At 39.7% G+C, this 23,954-nt stretch overlaps 1 protein-coding gene across 3 annotated transcripts in view; it reads right to left on the minus strand.

Moving 5' to 3' along the window:
• GRM1 (glutamate metabotropic receptor 1) overlaps positions 1-23,954 on the minus strand; it is a 185,178-nt gene that overhangs the window by 15,976 nt on the left and 145,248 nt on the right. For all 3 annotated transcript variants that reach the window (XM_035538548.1, XM_035538550.1, XM_035538549.1), the window contains exons 5-7: positions 19,942-20,110; positions 18,201-18,327; positions 12,091-13,021 (exon numbers count right to left, since the gene is read on the minus strand). In XM_035538548.1, the coding sequence (XP_035394441.1) occupies positions 12,091-13,021; positions 18,201-18,327; positions 19,942-20,110 (1,227 nt within the window). The remainder of the gene's footprint in view (positions 1-12,090; positions 13,022-18,200; positions 18,328-19,941; positions 20,111-23,954) is intronic.

Genomic DNA, 23,954 nt, shown 5'->3' on the forward strand with positions numbered 1-23,954 from the left:
AACCTGCCACTGGGGCACAAAAGCTGGTGGCAGCTCCCACATGCCTAGTCTGCTCACTGGGCTCCTCCTGCAGTCATCTGTGCATGCTTTCAAGCATAGCCCCTCATCACTCCCAAGTCTGCTCAAGGTATCTAATCCCTTCATGGGAGCTTATGCAGACTTTGGGATCTGTATCAGGTTTTTGGTGGTGGTGGTGGGTGCTTTTGGGGTATTTTGCTGCTGTGTTTCTTGTTGGATGGCTGTTTTGGGGACTTTGCGATGTTGAAAAGGGGTAATGTGGAGTAAATTCCAGTTTCCAGGCGGTCCTTTATCTGGGAATGTAAGGCTTGTAAGTCAGCTCAAACTGGCTGGACCGAACCATCTGAAGGGATCTGTTTTATGCCATGAAAAGAAATGGACATAAGAGAACACAAAAAGAAGAACGTTTTCTATGGAAGTAGAGTGGAAGACTAATGTCCTGAGCTTGAAATAAGAAAGTGACAAGAGCAGAAATTCCTGCCTTTAACACACCCCAAGGATAAGGAAAGATTAACAGTTTGCAGACAGCTCTGGGTTGAAAGGAGGAGGGTGTTCTGGATGGAAGGTGTCTCCTGGATGGTCATTTACACTGAGTCTGTGATTCTCTGGGGATACCTGGGACTGACTGGAGTGAAACTGCAAATACCAACAAACCACTGGCCAGTGAAGGGCTGCCAGAATCAGAGCTCGGGCACTTGTTTTGCTGGAGGGTAAGATCAGTGTTGACTTCTCCAGCTGTGGTGCTGCAACAGAGCTGAGCTAATCTACTGGTTTGCTGCTGAAAGGGACAACTCTCACCCATGTTACCCAAACCAGGGGCAGCAGGGACAGCCTCTCCGTTGCTGACATTAATGCTTATCTAACCCTGAGGAGATGGGGCTCAAGGACAAACTTCCCAGCAATGACTCACTTGACTCACATTTTTTTCCTCTGTAAAGTTAATTTTGCAAGGTGGAAGAAAAACACATCCTGCACACCACAAAAGAACCACACAACAGAGAAGGGGAAACGACTTAAGAAGAGATAACTGAAGCAGTAAGCTAGAAATGGTAAATTGTTTGTAATGCAGTAATAAGGATCCTGGAGCTTTTCGTTCTCAAGTGGGCTTTTAAGTGACAAATTGTGTGATTCCTTCTAGCCTGCAAAATTGTTCGCTGTTTATAGTGATAATGCCTTTTAACCTATGCTTGTCAGGTGTGGGAGGCTGAATGCCAGAGCACATATATGCTTTGAAGAATTAGCTGACTTGTTATTTCAAAATTAAATACTCCTTAACAACTCTAATGTGGAGGCAGATGTTCTATTGATGCAATATACTTTGCTTTCCATTTCAGCCTATACTTAAAGTGGTTTCTTAGAGTCCATAGGGTGTCTAAGAGAACATAACCCATGTTGCTTTGTCAGTGGATGACCTTCTGTGTGGACATTAACTCTGTCATAAAGTCTTTTCTGCAGACTTCCAGACTTGGGTCTGGAAACCCCAAGGAAATATCTGGTAGTACTAATTTTGCTCGTTCAGAGTCCTCAGGATGCAAATCTAATAACCAGGAGAACACAGAAGAACATGGTCAGATCTCTGCTCTGGATGTGAATGGTACTCTGTGCACTTGGGTCTGATGGAAAACTGTACCAGATGGGTGGAAAACAAACCTTATTGTCTAGAAAAAGTATCAAAGTCAAGCAGAAAGTGAAGATGGAGGTTTTATAATTCCTCACTATTCTGTTTACAAACTCTTAAATCACCAGGAAAAAAAAAAAAATCAACAGCCAAGAAAGCTTCCCCATTACAAACAGCAGTGGGACAGGCACTTTAGCAAAGACTGCATCCAGATTTTAGGCTGAATAGTACACCCAGAGTTAGCCTCTTCTTTGCCACACATCATAACCAGCACAAATCTCTGCATCTTCTTCTGTATTCAGTGAAAGTAAGATGAAGAATGTAAAACTTTTGGGTGGCATAAAATGTCAGGGGAGGTAGTACAGATATCTGTAAATAAATATGTCTGCGTTTTGAAGTATTTTAGGAAAAAATGAGCTTCTGCAGGTACCTGGATAATGTGCCGTGGCCTGTCCCTGCAATAGCTGGAATTCAGCTGATAATGATAAGGCACAAATGTTTGGAGATTGTGGTCTCACAAAAGCTGGTGCAATTGGCAGTGGTTTGTACTGCTGGGACATACGTAAGCTGAGACTACTTGGCGTTTGTTTCCAAAGTTTAGTAATATTCCCATTGCCATAAATACTTGTAGCTCTGAGAGTACCATGGGGGACAGGGGCTGTGCTACTGCTGGTGAGAATTTTTTTCAAAACCTTCCCTGAGATAGGGAAGAGCCTTGGAGAACATCCTAAATTTACACTGATGACCTAAGTCAGGATAGACAGGTTTTTGTGTCTTGGTAACAGTGGGCATCATCCCGACAAATTTGCTCCCAAATAAATTACTGATCAACTGACAAATCAAAGTGTGGACCTCTTTATCGCAGCCAACAAAATGTATGTGCTGGTTTCTTCCACCAAGGGCTTCAAAGATATTTCTTTAATAAAATATAGAGTGATATGGGACTGAGATTAATTCTTTATTATCAGCATTAAACCCTGCTCAGATTTCATTTATAACTGTGTGGTGAACCATACATGCCTGACTAGGGAACTCTTCAGTCCCTTAGCAGAGGTGGACCATCTTCTCTCTCCAGGATTGTGATTCACCTATGCACTACAAGGGCTTGCTAAAAATCAGGTGCTCTGTCAGATGTTGCAAAAGCATGCTGTAGTTTGGTTTGCAGCATTTAGTTATATGAGGGAGTCCTGCACTAAGGGGGGTGCTCATTGCAGGCAGGTATAAGTTTGGTGGACAGAATATGAGGTGCCTTTTTACATCGGTAAAGAGGTGGAAGAGGTGACATATGAGATGTGGTCCTCTTTGTGGGCTCCTATGTGCTCATGTGTCCACAAGCATGAAAAAGGATTAAATAAATTAGCAGCAGTTCTGCATTTCACACTAGCAACTTTGCACTAAATTGTTGGAATGAATCAAGAATATTTTTCAGGCTACATCTTAACTTCAGGGGAAAAAACAATACAACAACAACAACAAAAATTGTATTAACTCTAGACAGTTATGTATAGTGCTTGTGCTATTTTATAGCTCATCCAGAGAGTATCAGAGATAGCAACTATATCCTTCAGTACCTGAATTTTTGTTCACCTCTTTATTAGCTCAAAGATGTATGAAATTGCAAGGTGGCTCAGAGATCCCCACAGAATAAACACTTGCAGAATATCCTACGTGTTTATTCTAGCAAGTATTTGTACATGAATTATCATGTGTCCATGAAAAGTCACAGCTCTATTTCTTTCTGCTGAGGGAAGGTGAATAACTAAAGCACAGGGCTGAAACATCACACCTTTGAGGATATGAAGGAGGTAAAATGCAATCCTGACTTAAAAATCTTAAAGTAGATTCTAGGAGACTTTTCATTTTAGTTCTTTGTTCTGTTTCCATTTTAACATGTTGAATTAAATGAATAAATCTGTTATGCTTTTAAAAGTGATATTTTATTCCCCCCCACTGAATATATATATATATATTTTTCCCCTTAGTATGTGCTTATGGGAGTTAGAGTCTGATATATGTAATACAAGGAAATATCTAGGGTTTTATGTACTTACCAGGATGCAACCTTCAACACCAATTTATTTATCTGATGCTCTGAACAGGAGAATATTCCTTCCTTGTTATTCTCACAGAGAGAATTCTAACCAAAATGATGTGAGATTATGGTGTTAAACAGATAAACAGCATTTGCTTATGCCTACAAGTGAAGGCAATTGTTTGTATCACTCACTGTTGAGCTAGTGCATTTTTACAGCATCCAAACTGGATTGTTATGACTGCATTTCAGAATAAAAATGCAATAAATAATACATACAAACACAAAAATACAAGGAAATGTAATAAGTGATCCAGTCAAGCAAGAAATTAAATTACAAGTGATGTTCCTATTTCTGTGTTTTATGCCAAAAAAGATGCTAGTCTCCCTCAGGCTTTCTGCAGTAGTGTGTTTGCTCCCCTTACACCAGGAAGCAGAGAAAGTGGTACATAGCTGTAAAGCTCCCCTCTGATATAATTGTGCATCTATGCATCATTGTGTTTGGGTACTAAAATTCATTATACAAGGCTGTCTGGTGCTACAGCAGTGCCTATAAGTAAAACAACGTTTTATGATTCAGCATTTTGAGTGCAGCAAAATGAGACGAGCTGTAAAGTGAAATTCTCCACAACTCCTTTGGTAAGAACCAGGCTGTATTCAGAGACAGTTCCTTAGGTCTATCTCCTGTCAAAAGCCCCTGGGAGAACAGAGTAGTGAATATCCATGAAAAGAAAGTGGCAAAGCTGCCTGGGACAAGGACTTCTGAGAAAAGGAGGAAATCACAGAAAATCTTACACAACAGTTCTTTCACCTGAGGGGACTGCCCAAATCAAATATAGTTCTGACTGGTGACGAAGAAGCATAAGGCTGGATGCGAGCCCGGAGTACAGGTTCTGTGCCCTGTACAATGAACAGTATATCTTGGGTTTGGTCTGAGGTTGAGCAGAGCGGGGAGGCTATCCTCACTGCCCTTACTGGGAGGCCACTGAAGAACCTTACCATTTTTATATTTCTCTTAAATATAGTCTTGGCTAGCGTTTGCTTGATCACAGAAGTAAACCCAGAGGAATAAGCCTAGATCACCGGAACTCTTGTGCTGCATTGCATGTAAGCTTGTACTTAAAGACAACTGTCCCAATGGTATTGGATATCTGGTCCTGCCCCCTCTCCTCAGCTTGTCTTAGGAGTGACTTGTAATTGGTTATGCATGTGTTGGGATGTTCTTTAGCTGGGATAACTTGCAAGGAAAACTTACAGTGACTTACTCAGCCTCCTCCTTATTTGTCATTAGAAGGAAAAGGTAAATTCTCTATCTTCATACTGGCTATATTACATATATATAAGCAGATACATAGCTTGGTATATAATTTGGTATACACATTTGCCATATCTGATTTATAAATAAATATGATTTTTAGTATTTATTTAAATCACTAGGAAAAAAAGTAAGTGTGGAAGATACATCTCTGACTTATTTATCAACAATTTTATGTTTTTTTCAGATACTTGGAATAGAACTACATCATGTCTATTAAAGCAAATGCAAATTCAAGCTGCATAGCACAGTATTAGCTATAACTACATAGCTCAAATTTAATGAACAATGTTGCAGCAAGGCTAGAAAAGATTACTATTGGATTATTAAGTTTCAAATTCCCTTATTCTGTGTTTCTTTCCAATTCTTTCACATCAATTGTAAGAGACCTTTGGAAAAAGGTAACTGTCTTCTGGGATTTTTAAATATTCACTTAAATCAATACACTGACAAGGACTGAACAACTTGACTGAGTTTGTTGAATTTTCTTATTTGAAATGCACATCACGTACAGGAGAGAACAGGGTAAGGGCTGCTACCTGTCACAGTGCTGTGTGTCCACAAAATCATTAGTGGTTTAATCCTAGTAAATAGCCCAGCAAAGCCAGCAAACATACCAACTGCTGAGAGAGAGAGGTTTGACATTAAAAACCTTCAATTATCCCTGTGAGCATGCAGGATGCTTTCCCAAAAAGGCACTGCGACCTCAGAAAAGGGAGAAGGACTCAACTGTACAAGAATCTAGATGGCCACTGGGGAGGGCTGCAGTGAGCACAGTGATGGGTATAAGTTGGACTGCAGTGGGTGCTGCCTGCCTTCCCCGTGACAACTGTGGCACCAGGGAACCAGACCAGAGCTACCACATCTGCATCGGCGCTGCGAAGGAAGTGGACTGCTCTGTGATATGACCTGGATGGGATGCAGGAGCCCTATGGACACGGTGCCCTGTGTCCTGACGGGGAGACAGGGGCCATGAAGCCACATGCATGCTGCCACGGAGCAGCCCTGCACCAAAAACTGGGCCTGTACTTCACAGCTTTATTGCTAGATTACTGGGGACATCAACCATACGATGATAAATAAATCATTTAAACAAGCTACCTAACCTGTCCTGTGTGATTTTTTCCCACCATCTTTTTTTTTTTCTTCTCCTTTTAATGTCCGTATTATTTCCCACTTGCAGGAGCTTACAGCCTCTGCTATTTCAAAACTCTTTCATAATCTGCCTTACTCCTCTGGGTAAACCTTAGCAGGATGGCTGTGCAGACACAGCGTATTTAAAGACTTTCTTGTAAGTGCCTTGGAGTATACTGTATTCCAAGGTCTGTAATGGTCAAAAAAAGGGCTGTTGTATTGTGCATGCAATACTACCACAGTATATGGAAAGTTTACCCACTGCATACTGCATCAATTTAATTCTCTAAACTGCAAAAGAAGCTAGCCTACCATTTCCTTTTAGATTCAGTGATTGTCTCTGTACTGATCAGCTGTACGATAAGAAGGTAAAATTGCAACATACAGGAATTTGTACAACAAATATTTAAAGATAACTCTTACAGGCTAGGAGTTGCAGTTTAGGACCAAAGAATAAACTCTGTATTGTAGACATCTCAGATTGGGCTCACGTCCTAAAGTGCAGGAGTCTAGAAATATATTCTTTTTTGTAGGAGAAGGTACAATGATTATTATTAATCCTCCTTGCACTTCCCACTAAATCCTTATTTCCGATCGTTTGATGCATTTCAACCAGACAGAGTGAAATTCTTTGTACAGCTGTGCCAAGTTGAGATTGTTTTTATTTGATTTCACACATTTTAGCCTGCAGAGGTCAGAACAAAAGCCATTGTTTTTCTTACATTAAAAGTTTTTTCGTCTGTTCACACTTCTCTCTGTGACTCTGCTACCCCTTTGCTTCCATAATACCCTACTTAAAGATAGCGTATTGGCTGCATGGAGTAGAAACTTGAGAATGAGAAAAGGGAATACTCCCAGGCATCTCCTCCTGTGATGAGGCGCTCCACTTGGATCAAGTGAGAAGCTGTGAAAGATCTGCATTTGTATGACTGCAACTGAACATGCTGAACATTTACTCTCTGTTTCTGGAAGCTCCAACTCTTGCCATGCTGCACAGTGCAGTTGCCTCCTCCCACCATCATAAAAACAGTGAAACAAAATGTCCTACCTTCTGGCCATACTTATGCTAAGATTCCCCTCACTGCTTGTCTGTGGGAGGCTTTGAAACGGAAGGAGCTGAAGAGCCCAAAAGCCTTTTTGGACTGTGAATCGCCAAGTGAAATGCGTCCCAGAAAAACGTGGCATGTCAGCACAGCTTGCTCAAGATGAAATGGCAACTCAGCAAGTCAGTTTAAAGAGAAGGGGCAACTTAAGAATACCTGGAGAGAATTTTATAACTTGCAAGACAAAAAAGCAGATGGTTTCTAAGTCCTGGTAAGGGAGCACATATGATTTACTAGAGGTAGCTGAGAAACATGATTCCCAGCTAAATTTCCCAGTACACACAAGAAAGGATGAAGAACAGAACAGGCTCATGTATAGAAAGCCAGAGACAATGTACGAGGAGATGCTGGGTTACCCGACCCTTTTTATTGGAACAAAATACAGCCACTTTGAAAGACTTTTGGTCCAAGTGACTGCCTGGACACTGCTTAGAGATGCCTGGGTGAGCAGACTAGAGGCATGGACAGCCAAAACAAGTCAAAATGATAAATAAAAAGTATGTGCTTAGAAATATTTTAAAACAACCATTCATTTCTCAGTGCAGGCAGCTGGAGTAAAAATAACTGAATGCAAGTGTATTAAAATTAGACAAGGGTATACAGGTGGCTCAGGCACTAATGTGGAGTCCTGGCCACACAGTGAGTCTTGCTAGTTGCCTTCCCATTACCTCAAATTTTGCCACACAACTTATGCTGACAGCTAAATCCTTGCTTATTCTGATTCAAAATGTACTAAAATGGTTTCCAGACCTGGGCTCTCAACCAAAAATTTAAAATAATTTATATGTGAGGACTGAGGCAGTAGCTCAGCATCACCACCAAAATGGCAGCTAATTACTCAAAGGTGCACAAAGAACTTAACTCCTGTGTCCTCCTCAGCAATCCTCCTCCACTGATCCTTCTCATGTGCAGCCCACAAGAAGTCTCGGGTCTTGCTGTGTGTCTCAAGCTCCACATGAAGTGCATGTGTGGACTACAGAAAAGCCATGCAAAAGACCCAGCTCCAACCTCCTGTACACTGAGCAGGGTCCATTTGAAGCAGTGGCTGGAGAAGGCTGGAGAAGGCCTCAAGATCAGTATCTTCAATATCACTGGCTACTTTTTTCTGCATGTAGCCCAGAAAAGAGCACTGCTTCCTTGGGGAGATATGTCATAGGCTGGAAGCAGTTATGGTGAGGATGGAGGGAGCACACAACAGAGTGAGGGCCACACCAGGCAGGGCTGCATCCCACCTCAGCCCTCCCTCCTTTATATCTGCCCTTGGTATCTTACAGGCACTTTCTCAGAGTGCTACTCTTCAAGCTAATTGACCCTCAAAGACCAAAGTAACATTCATGGTCAAGTACTAGGCTAATGATCACAGCAAGACCCATATCAGAAAGTTCCAATCTCACAGGTGGGAAAAAAAAAAAAATAAATAAAATGAAAAAGGCTCTCCTAAAAATGCTGTAAAAGCCAAGATCTTATAATGCCACCAATCAGCACACTCTAACAATAACTGCCCCCCCACAGCTTCAATAAATGTAGCAGAGATCACTGTCTCGATCTCTCCTGATGGAGCTGTTCCATTTTTTATAAATATTTAAATATTCATTTGACAAGAGGAAGAGACTGACAATATCTCAGTACTGAAGACATTCACAAGGGATCTCTCAGACCCAGATTTGAGTTGTCTCACAGAATAATACGGAGTATTTCTCTAGGGTTTGCATCAGGATTTTTTTCCTCTTTTCCAGGACACACTGCTGCTCAAGAACAGAGAGAAAGGGGGAGACTTGCCCTGGAGCGATGTGTTGTCCAGCTATAGGACATCCACCTGGGATGTGAAGGAGATGTTCTTAACCTAAGTGAATATCTTAGCTATTGTCCTACTGGCTATTGGGGTAAAAAAGGGAAAAAAAGTCATCCTGGCCTGGAGAGGATCCTTCCCATCAAAATCCAATTCTATGAAACATTTTGAGAGGCCAGAATTTTCTGATGGGAAACATACCCTACTGGAAAGTTCCCAGCCTGCTCTATTTAAAACTGTGCTGTCTGTAATCACTCACAGTTCAGCTCAGCCAAGTAAGAGACAGTTCACACCTTCATGATTGCACACAGCATCTTTGGAGTGCCACAGATCAGTAAAAGCAGCAAGCTTTGTTATTTTTGTAAAGACCAATGTTACCGAACAATTTATTTTCATTGAAATTGTGTTGGTAGTTCAGCTGGGACATCCATTTTTCAAGTTGACCTCTGTATCAGCACAAGATGTAGCTGAAGGTTTTCTATTGACTAATAGATCCTATGTTAATGGACTTCCCTAGTTAATTCTTCTGCTCTACTTTACAAAGAAGAAAGGAAGAGCAGGTTGGCTGGCTCTACTTCTAAAGCTAGTAGTTAAACTAACAGCACAACATTGGAGGTTGGTCTTTTAACAAGGTTTATATAAGTTTGATTTGCCCTTGTAAATCTAAACTAGCTTCCTCTGTTAAAGTTAACTCAATTTAACTCTATATCTGCACGCTAATTTAATTTAAATGGATGCCACTTTTCTGTTTAGAGGAAGGAATTGGAATTTACTGGATTAGCCGAAGAGAGGTTCAATGCAGATAGGAAGAGAATGGTGAAAATTGAAAAGTAGTAAAAGAAAAGCAATCTGGCAAGAGAAAGAAGAGATGACAAGAAAATTGAAAGTTTGTGGAAAACAGCTGGAAAACAGATCCTTTGAGTGAAACTGATAGCCATTTACAGGGAGGGACATGTGGCTATAGGGACAGACAATTACAGTATCAAGAAACATCACCACACTCAGAGATCTGACTTATGGAAGGAAAACTGGAATATAAATCCCAAGTTTCAATAGGAAAAGAAAAACATTGAAAATCAGTCTGGAGGCCGTTCCTGTTGGCATTAAGCATATTTCAGTTCTTTCAAGCCTTTTTTTAGGAAGGACCTGAACACACATTTTAGTTAGCTGGGTGTTTGCAAAGCTCCAGCGAATTCTACCTTTTCCTTCTTGGTTTCCCCAGTGGCTCCCAGTTCTGTGCCTGTCAGCACATTGTCCTTAGAAGCTTTGCAACAGACTCTGTTAGGAGATAAAATATCCTCCCAAACCCTAAAATGACCTTTTGTACTTCTTTGTGCCTGTGTATGGAGAGGTGTGTTGTCCTTCCTCATAAGCAAGCCTAGCATACCCCTACCCCTGTGCTGGTTTAGGTGAGGAACATAGCAGTAACTGTGCAGGAGGTTTAGATCAGAGATTGACGTTTTGCTTTGTAAAATAGCTGGTTGCTTGACCTGAGACAAAAGAGCAAAATTCATAGTAACTAGGTTTTGAGTTTTCGGTTGAGAAGAGTACCTTAAAACTTTGTGTTGGCTTTTTGTCTCCATTCCACTCACTGAGGCTCAACAGAAGCACAGAAATGCTTACAAAAAATTATGCATCAAAGAATTTGATAAAAAGCTCAGGAAAGCTCTATTGTTTTATTAAAGTGACAATGCTGAGGGGGAAGCTGTTTTCTCAAGAAGAAGAAATATTTTCTTATATTGTGAACTGTATTCTAAATTTACTATATTTAGATATTTTTAAGCACAGTTTTTTTTGTTGTTTTCTGTTGTTTTGTTTTGTTTTTTTTTTTTTCTTGTTTGTTTGTTTGTTTGTTTTGGGAAGGTAAAAGAACAGTGAGGACTCCATGGCACATTGAGTTGCATATTTGGGTTATTTATGTCTCTATTCACTTTTTTTCCAACCCCTTTTCTGGTAACAAAATAAACTGTAGTGAAGTAGCATAAAGGAAAAATTAATTACAGCATCAATTCTGTATGGTATTACCTCCATCCTTATCCCTTCCATCTGCAGGACATATGAAAACAGTTCTTATGCAAACTGAATCAAAACCAATTCTCGAGTGACTCAGAGAAACCTACAGATCCTAAAGAGATGGAAATTAACCGAATTTTAATTCTGTCAGGAAACTCACTGGTTCTTCATTATTTTGATAAGTTTTTTTAAATTGTGACAAAAAAAATCTAAGCTCATGTCTAGCCCCATGGTGCTTCTTTAAAGATAAGAAGCAATAAGATAATAAAGATTGCAAACATTCTGACAGCTGCTCAGAGGGAGATGATGTTTGAAGTTCTCTCTCTCCCTCTGCTGCAGCTTGGTTGTTTTTATTCTTTAACAAGGAGAATAACAGGCTCAACAGATGCGGATGTAAGCTCGTGTTCACCTTCAGTTGACCTCTACAACTTTTCACACCAACACTGGTTTTGGGAACATGGACAAGTTTACACTGCTGATGATTAAGAGACTTGTTCATAATTCTGAATATTAAATAGAGCACAGGCATAGTATGAAGGGTGCTTTTGGATGACAATCATGAGGACTGTAACAAAACACTACCTTACAAACTAATGTTCAAACCCCAGCTTTCACACACAGATCCCAGTGGTCTCAGACAAGTACATGTGATTTACAACCACTCAGACACAGATTTCTGCTCCCCTTTCCCAAAAGGCTATGTTTATACTTCAGTTTGGAGAGTAATGCAGAGAATCTGCTCATAGGGGTTTGTGACCCCTGTCGTATGGAGAGAGATGGGAGAAGATGGAATTGGAACTTGGTTACTCTGCCACTGCCTGAGCCACCCCAGTGGTAGAGGGGGTTGTGTACAGGGCTGCCTTTAGAGCAGGAGAGAAAATGAGAAGCAACATGTCAATATCCATCCAAGATTTATATCTAAAGGATCATTTCTACCTTTTCTGCTACATGTGAGATGAAAAAACTTTACATACCTTACTATTCAGCAAACTATGGTCAACCAAGAGAGGATGGCAAAGAGAGGGACATAAAATATGGATAGATCTGTACCTGCAGTCAATCACTTACTTTGGATTTCCAGCCCCTGGTTTCTTTCTCCGGAATATGTTGAGGAAAGTGTTGGACTTGCAAGGTGCCTTGCCATCCCCGACATGCATACGCACCACATCTGAGGTGGTGAAGGCACTGCGGACATTCCTCTCGGGCTTGGCTATGATGATGTACATCTTAGGAGTGAACATGCACCCCAGGGCCACTGTCACACTCAGGCTCACTGCGAAACAAGTGGTGATGATCTTGTAGTTGCTCCCAAAATAGATAGGCACAAAGGCCAGCCAGATGATACAAGTGGTGTACATGGTGAATGCAATGTACTTGGCCTCATTGAAATTGGCAGGCACATTGCGAGTCTTGAAGGCATAGTATGTGCAGCTCATGATGAGGAGTCCATTGTAGCCCACAGGAGCCACAACTCCTAGGTTGCTGGTGTTGCAGATAAGGTAAACTTCCTTAATACTGGGGTAGGAGAGGATGGGCATCGGGGGCTCCAGGATGATCAGCGTGACCACCAGTGTCAGCTGCACACTGATCAAAATGGAGGCAATGACCACTTGGGCCCACGCACTCATGAAACGTGGCTTGCGGGTACAGATCTTCTTTTTGCTGCCTGCCAGGATGCGTGCAATGCGGTTGGTTTTGGTCACAAGGGCAGAATAACACATGGCAGAGGAGAGACCCACCAGAAGGCGCTGGAGGTAGCAGGATGTCGTGGTGGGTTTAGCTATAAGGGTGAAAGGGCAGACGTAACCCAGAAAGATGCCAGCAAGGATTATGTAGCAGAGCTCCCGGCTGGAGGATTTGACAACAGGGGTGTCCCTGTAGAGCACAAAGATAAGGGTGACAAACATGGTGACCAGGATCCCCAGGCAGGAAAAGACCACAGCCACAATAGACTCTATATTGCTCCACTGGAGGTACTTTACAGGGATGGGTTCACAGCCTGCAGTGTACAGAAAAGAAACAGAGTGTTAGAAAAGTATCTGCTTGAAGAAAGAACATTTTTTTCCTGGCTACCAATATAATCTAAATATTAGCTTATGCCTATGTGCCATGGATTATTAAAACCATTTTACAAATGACTGAACTGCAGCATGGAAAGCTTTAGATTAAATATGTTCAAAAACATAGCCATCAATTTTGGGTGACCCAAACATTTGCTTATGATGCTACAAAGGGAAATGAGATTTAGAAAATATCTTCTAATTCATGTTGGAAAGACTGCTGACAAGCCCAGCACATCAAAGGCACAACCCAACACCATCACTTCATTTCAGCATGGATGGGATTATTTCAAATCACAATGGCAGCTTTTTAACCTCCTCAGACTAATTTATTTTAATCTGCATCAAAACAAGAATAAAAACCCACTACATTTTTCTGAGGGTGATTTTATAAAGAAAACAGAGTGTTTGGATATCTGTTACAGGCAGAAAAATCATAAATCCAAAGTCATAACGGAACTGCAACATGGATACCGTACCTTCTCATTATATTTCTGCTTTTTTTTTCCTTAACATTACCTTATTTTCACTTTTTCAAACCCTCTGCTCCTTGTTTTTCATCTACACTCCTTTCATCAGCTCCACTAAATAATGTAATTCATTTCTTATGGAAAAGTCAAACCCACAAAACCTCTCTGCCTTTAGAAAATAAATGGACAAGGACTCCTTTACGACTAGTACAGATGTGTGAGTATAGGTATCGGTTTAAATGGTGTTTAACTGTCAGAGCTCTCTTCCACACCTCTCACCCCACAGAGGAGTCTGTGCTGGAGATATAATATCATCAGTAAATATTATATAGCAAATAAAATCCTTTATGTTAATGGGATGTTAAGGTTGGGAAGCTGAGCTACTCAGAACTTTCATTCTGGCATTTCCTGATTTCTGTTCTTGACTTAGCAGTGTTAACATGCTTTTTACGTGTTTATGGGTATTTTCTGAGGTTTAAAATAAAACCAGAATGAACAAGAGATCAGTACCTCCATGAGCCATTGGCAGAGCTGGGGCTGTCAGGCCACCAAACTAAAGGTGGTGGTAGTTGCCTTGCAAGAGAAACATTTTTTAACTTGGTTTCATTGCTGAATCTTAGCAAGTGTCCCGATATTGTGATGAGCAAAAGTCATGCTCAGCCTTTTCCTCTTCAATATGGAGTATATCTTCAGAAATCATCCTGTATGAGCTAAGAGCTTCTGAGGCCCATAATTCTGCTCAGTCTAAATGTATCTTCCACATGTTGAAAAAAAATTACCAATTAATACTTATACCAAAATGTAAAGTCCTCCCTTCTAAATACAGAATAAGTAAGCAGAGGTATGGATCAGGGCTGAGCAAACAGAGTTTTGCTGTAACCTCATTGTGAGAAAGAAAAAAGTGTGTTTTTTTTTGAAATTAAAAAAAAAAAAAAAAAAAGAGTAAGCCTGAGGCAAAGTCCTGACATGGAAAATTTCTGCACGAACTTTTAATGTCTTCCAATGTCATATGAACTGAAAGAACGCCTTATAATTCTGTACTCATTTTATCTAAGAGTGCCAGGCTGACTTAATTACAGGTAATGCTATCACCTGTAACATCAAAAACAACAGGAATGATAGTGTGTGCATCTGGATATCTTATTTTATAAAGGAAAGGGATTCTCTTTTGCTCAAAAAGATCTGTTCAAGACTCAGATGGGTGAGGAAAAACTGTTCTTCCAATCAGTATTTTTCTGGTGAAATGTAATTAAGGAAAAGCTTTTTATTAGAAGTAGGAGCCTCTGGCCATTAGCTGCAGCAGCCCTGAGCAGGAATTAGCTATTATTTTCATTTAATAGTGGACTAACAGTCAGAAGCTACTGTTCTTTGATTAATACATGCAGAGCTCTTTTCTTGAACCAGAAGACAGTCTGTGGTTGCTGGGAGGCTTAAGTTTTAATGTGTGCTTTAAGCTTAGCAACATAAGCCATACTCATATTATTCTACCTTAACATGTTTGGAGACTTAGCCCTGATTCAGCATGTAGGTAAGTCTATTGATTGCTTTAAGCTTATCCTGTGCAAGGTTTTAGAAACATGTTTTGTTATATCAGTGCAATTCCTGTGCATTGTCAAGCCCCAAGAGCCACATATGCTACAAACATTGCAAAAAACAGCCTGCACTGCTTATATCAGCAAACAGTTGTTGGTTGTCAGCATCTGTGAAGGTGGGTCATTTCCCAGCTAGGAGACAGCAGGCTCAGGAAGCTTGTCAAGACAGGGGGAGGATACTCAGGAAACAGTGTACTTACAAATTGCATACATGAAATAAATAATAATAATAATAGTAATGATGATTTTAAAAGAGAGAGAATCAGTGGCAAAAACTTAACAGTTACAAGTTTCTAGTAAAAAGCTGTTTGTTAGTTTTCATCTTCTATTGTCCCTGCACTTTAACCATGAATCATTTCCCAGAGCAGAAGGCTAATCAATTTTTCTTTTTTAAATTTTATTTTTAAATTATGTTCATACTGCAAGGCCAATAAGACACTCCAAGATATTTTCTGAGGTCATTAACACATCCCAGGTAGCTGATGGCCCCAAACCTTTGTAATTCGTTTCATAATAGCTCTATAAAACTTCCTCTCTTATCTTGTTTTATTGCTTGTTTAAGATGGAGAAAAGTGGGTTTACTAGCTTGACATTCATTGCTCTTATACAATTTCTGTTACTATAAAAGATCTCTCTTCTTTGCACAAGACCTTAAGATACTAGTTTTAGTGACAATTTGTCAGGTCAGTCTAAATGTACAGTTTACATCATTTATGGAGAGAAATTTCTTTGTGCCTGCTGACTCCACTTCGCTGAATGCATATTTAGCGGATGTAATCTAAAAAACATTTTATATTTAAAACTAAAATTTAAATCTCTGCAAAGAATTGCTGAGCAGCAGAGACTGATTTCAAATGGAGAAAATGAACGTCTTGAAAAGCATGTCTTAGGAAATGGGTTAGTATGCAATCCATGTTTCTTAAAAGGACTAAGGATTTTAAAACCTCCATCTGTGATGGAAAATACGACTAAAACTGCATACATGTTTAGCATTTATGATTTAAGGTAAAGGGAAAAACAATCTGGAATGTGAGATGTTAACGTCTGTGTCTAGATGCTACAGTGACTGGCAGGGTATGAATACAACACACAAAACCAAATTATAAAAACATATTTGATGGGGGAAATGCTGGCAAGGAAAGAGATTTTCATACTAAATAGTACCAACAGTGACTCCAGCAAAGCCCAAAAGTCAGAGTTTGTGTAGCTCAATTTCCCTTTCTGTAACCCTGATATAAGGGTTAAAAAAGAATCTTTCTCCTCGATTAGAAGGAATGAAGAATCTGTGCAGAAACAGACTGCCATTTTGATGTTCTCTAGGAAATCAGTCGAAGGCTATGCTGTCATTTGACTGATGCCACTGTGATTTTAGAACAGCAGCAGCCCAGTCTCCTTGCTGAGAAGAAACACAAATCAGCAGGTCACTTACTGATTTCATTAAAAGTTAATAGATTGCAACATGCCCCTGAGATTTTTTCCAACACTCATGCTTTCTTCAACTCCTTTCGGCAGTGCCTGTCATTTTGACATGCCCCCTTTCGAGCTATTTTGGGCAGCTGGTAGCACTGAACCATATTTGCTCAAGTGCACATTGATCTCTCACTATGTTCTTGTTCTGCCTTATTGATTGAAAAGAAGTCCTAGTTTTCTTCCCTGAACAGTAGATACAAACGATTCTGTGAACCTCCAAGAATGTGGTTCTCTGTGGATACCTGCTTTAAAATTAGCAGACATTGGTATCTCAGAAGGTGGGGGTTGAATCTGAGCTTTTCCAGTGATCAGGACATTTATAAAGGATGCTGTAGATTTTCTAGTGTCTAGAAAAACAATATGTTTTTCCACAACTGGGGCCCTTGTAGAAGGTGTTTTTTAAAAACTCCTCTTCCTTCAACCCATTTACATGAAACTTAAAGGAACTGAATGATCATTGAGATCTCTGTATCCTGATAAATATGTTTGAACTAGGTTTTGTTGCACACCACAGAAAAAGAGGGAAGGAGACTGTTGGGGTCAGAGGTATGGGGTACAGACACACATCTGGGAACTTGGATAGCTTATTTTCCATTCAAAAAACAAAACAAAACAAAACAAAAAAATAGGTCAAATTTTCCATTTTGTTGTGATTAATAATACACTTTTTAGCTGGAAAAGTGGCCAGCTTTTCCTCCCAAAAGAAAACCCCTGAAAATTCACTTGGCTTCAGTGACTAGCTATGTGTTTGGTGCTGCAGGAACATCCAGTTGCCACCCAGTTATATTGAAGGACAATGATGTGATAAGTTGTACAGTTGATCTTCAGCTAGGTAGTGAAATCGTTTCTCTGACTATACTCTGATGAATACTGGCAGCAAAATTTTGCAGATGCAGCATGAGGCAAGGTCTTTCTTAGTGATACAAAGCAAACCCCAAGGTCAAGGTGGTGCTTCTCAATGCATTATGTGTATTTTCTTGAGGTAATAGTTACTGTAAAGCCCAGAACAGGTGTGAGCAGTTGACCTTGGTAGGTAGAAAAGATCAGAAGGATGCCATAGCATACGACTCATTCAAAGCATATTCACAGGGGAGACAAATTCTAATTTTCCCTTTCCAAATTTTCCCTTTCTTCTGCCAGCCTTTTTTAAGATTTTGTTGATGTTCCTTTTGCTGGTGGATGTAGAGAGAATGATCTTTATAAAAAAGGAAATTCTGATAGTTACTGCAAGCCTAGAAATCCCAAATAAATTATTACAAATTGCAAGATAGAACAAGAGGAAAGAGTATCATGTCAAACTGACAAAGATGCACCGAGCTCTTGTGATATTCACTGCTAAAATTGCAGCAAATGCTGCTAAGTTCATTGGTAGTTTTAACAGCTTTATTAATGCTTTTGTTAACTAAAGTGGAGGAACAGACAGAATATGTCATTTCTTCTTGATACAAATTTCACTGTCTTTATTGTCATGTGTGCTTAAATATGTCCCTTTACTATCTTTGCATGCTATCACCTTACTCTCCACCACATGCCATTCTCATTGTGCCCTGTCAAATGGGAATGCATTGGGAGGGACACATCCCTACCTGTCAGTTCAGCATTCGGCCACCAGCCAAGCTCACAGGCTTTACAAGTGAATTCATCCTGAACAAATTCATTCTCCTTGCAAGCAGTGCAAATCCAGCAGCAGCTCACTTCTCCTTTCCTGATCACCTGTAATGCAAAACATATCCTCAGCGATGAGCCTCTATAAGAGAACACAGAAGCCCCCACAGCAAACTGGTCCCGCCTGCATTGTTTAAATGACAGGATTCCTGCATGTGGGACATTGCAAACAAATAGAAAATGTGTCCTGGATTTATATCTAACCCTTTGTATTAAAAATTGTCCTTACAAGTTCAAGGATAATCTCTTAGGACAATTTCATTTTTTATTTATGTATTTTTTTTTCCTGAGTTAAAAGTGCAAAACCATTTTCCCTTTTGGTGCAGTGTCACAGTAAGTGTTACATTTTCAATCAAACTTGAGAAGAGGTTTAGTCTGAGAGATGACTCAGGTTAGGACAAAGTCTTTCAGCTCACACTTAGTATCTGTTGAATCTGTTGTAGTAAAAAGCAGTAAATAAAGTCAAATATTAGAATGAAGACTGATTCATGCACTTACATATATATTTTATAATATTATTTAATATATTTTATATATTATGTATATATTATATATATATATACAAGCACAAGCACATAATTTCTAATTTACAATGAAAATTGTAAATTAGACTCTGTCTCTGTTTGTCAGAAAGGAAGAATCCAGCCTTCTCTCCGGAATCTTCCTATCCATCTATATGCAGAGCTAAGAAAAATACAAAATGTTTGTTTCATTGAATGATATATATATATTTTTTTTTGGTTAGCGTTTCCTCCGGCATTCTGTGGAAAGAGTCCAATAGACTTCAATGGGAGATGAAGCTGGCATTTTGTATGCATGTTGTTTACATATACACACATACACAAACTGCACAATCTCAAAAACAGAGAAAAGGTATTTTGGAGGGCAGTAAATACCAGTACTGTTTCCCCTCCAAGACTGCTGGAGTATGTCACTAAGCCTTTGCCAAATCATCAATCATCTATGGCTCATAGTAGCAATATATGATTTTAAAGCTGCAGATATGTTTATTAAATGAAATTAGAAAGGAGAATCTTTTTTTAAGGTGATATTCCTGAATCGGCTTCTTGCTGTTTTAAACTTAACTGCATCCATAGCATTTTGATAGTGGTAGAACATGTCTTTATGTCATCCAGATGTGGCAGGTGGCAAAGTACTTGTAGCTTGATACAAGTGCTACTGTTTGGTAAACAAAGAGTGATTTCATTTGTTTTTCCATACCTCCTGTTGTGAACACGAGATATAAATGTGATTTTTAATTATTTTTTTTTCTCACAGGTGCTATTTTTGGAACAAAATACTGGATTCCCATGGGTTACATTATTTTAAGGCCCCTGAGTGAATCCCAGCCACTGACCAGTGTAGGCAATGACTAAGTGAAAATCTTGTTCTTTCTCACATAAGGTGAAATTTAATTCAAATCTTGTCATACTGGAAGATTCTGCATCAATGGCAATTTTAGAAAGCATGGGCCTTTGTATGGGATTTTAAGAATAAAATGTTGATCTAGGAGTCTTTCTATAATTTTGGCTTTCCTGCAGAAAAGAAAGTTCTAAGTAACACCCTCTGTTTCCCTTGGCTTGAAAGAAGATTGTTCGGATTTAGTGAAAAAGCACTGCCTGGTTATTCACATTTATATGGAACAAAGGATCTGATGCAAACCTTAATTTGCCCCTTCAAGCAAGGCTCGCTGCACACTGATCGGACCATCCCACTCTTGTTCATCTGAATCCTGTAATCGTCAATGTTGAGCACACCTTCGTGCCAAGTTCCGATGAGGACATAGTCATAGCGGTTGGGCTCTATGTACTGCAGGTTCATGATGTCGTACCTGAAAGGGAAAAAATAGAAAGCTAGTCACTGCCCTGCAATATGAAGGATAAAAACTTACTATGGACTAGAGTTTCATGGAATCATCAAATACTGTAAGATCTGCAGTAAATAACAGCGCTGATTGTCACGTAATTTCTGATTGACTGCCCCATTTACATAAAACTGTGGGTAAAAAGTTGTGTGTCCAGGAAGAACTGTATACCAAAGAAAGCAAGCTCTGCTAAAGATTCACCTGTACTGTTGCACTGTTGGGATGGTGTGTTGTCCAGCCATTTTTCAGAACCTTTAACATACACTTGGTGCCTACATATAGGTTGGTTGCAGTATTGCTGCTGCTGAGAACCCTGAAGTAATCATCCAGTAGAAATATTTGAACTAACTAAACTGGTATGCCATAAGTTAACTGTAAGCACTAGTTCACTATTTTCCTCACCTAACTCAGTGAAACTGTCAGGAAAAGTTAGCAGCCCAGGAACAATATTTACTTCCTTGCCCTAGGCATACAGCACAGATCTTCCCAGGACTAATATAAAAGAACCATAAAACACTGTTACAAAAGCATTCAATTTCCCTACTTCCATCATTGCCCTCCATGTGATGTACCTGATGTGTGCACATCCCTTACTGCTGTTTGTCTCCTTCTTTTACTTACAGAATGTGGCTTGTGCAAAGCAGTAATTAACTGTGGTAATTTCATAATAGGAAATAAGCAAGAATGGGAGAATGAATAGTGGAGAGAGAAAAAAAAAAAAAACACAGAAGAGGATGGACCTACAGGCTGGCCTCTTCAGACAAGAAGGTAGGTAACAGGTATGTGTGGGAGGGCTTTAGAAAAAGAGGGTTGCAAACCAGAAATCAGTATTGGTGCTGAAAATCACAACACGTCTTCTGTTTTACAAGCCTGGTTAGTTACTACCTTGTTTTTCTCCACTGGATTGTCTCAGTCTCTGGACAAAAATTCTTTAGCTTATAATGAGTGTTGCTAATCTGTATGCACATTAGGAATGAAAGGTAAGAAAAACATGAGCTGTAAATAAAACCAGGATGCTTGTTTGTGGGCAAAGTGGAAGAAATATCCAATTCTTTCTTTTCCCTTATTGAGGTTCAAACACGCAAAATTTCAACTCTGCAGTTCACGGAGGAAAGGTGCTCAAACTACTCTCTAGATGCCTAGTTTTGGTAATTGAATCTTTGAGATCTCTCTAGTGAAAGATAGTTTAATGAAGTGCTTACTTACAACTGTATTTAGATCTCAGTCTTGCCAACGTGCATGCTCAGACGATGTCAGTGCCACTGCATGGCTCCACTGAACCATGTAGGAAAAGGGACTCCTGCCATTGACTTCAATGGAGCTCCAAGCAGGTGCTTAAAAAGCAGCTCTACAGCTCCATGGTTAGCAACTGGGTCTTAACTGAGGAGTTGCTATGGAAAGGGGTAAATTTCAAAGTCACCAGAAAACAATTCCTTCTCTTTTCACATCTCTTACAAAGGAATAACATAAAAAGTCATTCTTTTTTTCAGCATTATGAAGAGTCAGCATAGCAAGAAGCAGTAAGGGCAGGGCACTTTATAATGTAGATTCAACGAACAGGAGTAAAATTGAGCAGGGGTGTACATGCTTCTTGCTAGCAAGCAGAACCTACTTGTTTTTTAGTGTGATGTTGAATTAGACCAATACAAAATCAGTTAAAATGGGCTGGAAAATGAATTCAGGAAGGGGAATAAAAGATTACTAAAACTTCATATTCCCTTAATAGAATTTTCTAGCCTACACAGATTGTTTTAATTTTTGCAAAAATATATTACAAGGCACAAAGGGGCATTCATTTAATATCATTCAAGAGCTGGCAAATTCAGGGATATGATTTTATTTTAGGTAGGAAGCCATTCTTATGTTTTCCTATAACACTGTTCCCTTTTCTATCAGTTAACCGTCAAAGAATAAAGTATGCACACTAAAAGATCTTACACAGTCTTGCATATGACAAGATGTAGCACAATGCTTGCAGCTTTGATATGCAGCTTGAATTTTAAGTGGAAAAATGTGATCTAACAAACATACTCAGCATGGAGACATGCATAAGTTCTTTATCCTTTCCTTCTTTTCTTGAATGAAAAATTCCATCTTTGAGTAAGGACAAGTTCAGTGCTTCAATAACTCCCTGTCACCATTCCCCCAGGTACACATATACAACTTTAACAGTTTGGGGCTGTGTCCAAGCTACAAATGATTACCCCAAAATAAGTGAATTTGAGAGCTGTGAAGCTCTAAGAAAGCAAGGACTGTGGAGGCAGCTGGAACCTACATGCGTAAAGCAGCATTTACAGAAGCTATGAAAACATTCTGCACATAAGAAAACAAACCTTCATTTTAATGTAAGGACAAGGTCTCAGGTATATTGGGAAATGCTATGACCAAGTCATTGAGGTCATATGAACAAGTTACTTGTGAGCCAGACCATGAGCCAGCTGGTCGCAGACACACTCATACCCTGAGGTGAATGCTGGTTAGCCAGAAATAGCTGAAGTTACTTTTCTCCACAGCCGTAACATAAAGCTGGCAGTAAGTTTGGTATTCTGGAAGGCAGAATGGTAAACAGGATTGCTGAACAACGTTGGGTTGTAACTGGACAAAACAACTACCCATGGAGCTAAACTCCAGAACAACAATGAATATTTGCCTCACAGTTCTTTATAGACTCTATCTGTTTTAAGTCTCTGCACTATGCGTTAATAATTTACACAAAGCATTGCAGTTGATGGATTCACCAGATTTGAAGCCAGAACAGCTACTGGGTAGAGTTACATGGGTCTATATCCAAGTTTAGTTAGGGTAAAATGAACAACAATGCTTCTGTTAGCTTGTGAACACAAGCATTTCTCCATACATGAAAGGTCAAGCGTTGGGGCTGGACGCTGACAGCTCCTGTCAGTTGTCCCATAGCATTTTATGGTCAGAGGCCTAAGCACATTGTTTGTCCTTGAAGGGTAAGTTTCTCCCTACTAGCCATAAGGTAAAAGTAGGCAGTTACCCTAGAACAGACAAGAACTTGAGATGTTCTGTCCTGAAATACATGGCTGTCCTCTGCCCCTTGCACAGGCCCAAAGAAGGATGTGGTGTGGACTTCTGCATCCCTCACAGCTTCTCCAGCCATTTCTTGGAATTTGGGTGATATGATTAATATTGAGCAAGCAAATGGGATGTACTCTATGAAAGTCAAATGTTGACAAAGCTGTAAGGGATTCAAAATAAAATTTTATGAGTGTCAGCCAAGCATAACTACAGGCATCTCTACCTGATCTACCCATGACAAGCATAAACAGGAGGTTATCAGGATCTGTTGCTCAAAGAACCTTACAGATCTTGCAAGTAATTCCTGGCTTTTAAGAAGGAACATTGCCTTATTCTATCTTGTGAAGCTGATTTGTTTACATTATATAGTAACAAAACATTTAAAAACTTTGTACATATTTATGATGCATTCTTTCACTGGCATAGAAAAGCTGACAAACCAAATCTGTCTCTCTCTGCCTTATTTAGGTGTCATATGTGGCGTATAGCTTTTCATTTTGCTGAGGTACAGAAGTTCTTTGGGGTACTGATACAGTGGTGTGGCACATTCACTTACCCACAATGGACTTGTCTGTGTGGGACACTAGAAACACTAGGATGAATCTAGAGTGACATACTGATATATACAGTTCTACATGGGCATAAACTACTGCTGGTGTACAAAGATTGGACCAGCTGTACAGATATAAATGCCACAGACTGATACAAGGATTACAGCATGAATAACAAAAAGATTGTCTGAATTCTCTTGCCCAAACTAATGCTAACT

This window comes from Cygnus atratus, chromosome 3, assembly GCF_013377495.2.
Source record: "Cygnus atratus isolate AKBS03 ecotype Queensland, Australia chromosome 3, CAtr_DNAZoo_HiC_assembly, whole genome shotgun sequence".
In the NCBI taxonomy this organism is placed as follows: Eukaryota; Metazoa; Chordata; class Aves; order Anseriformes; family Anatidae; genus Cygnus; species Cygnus atratus.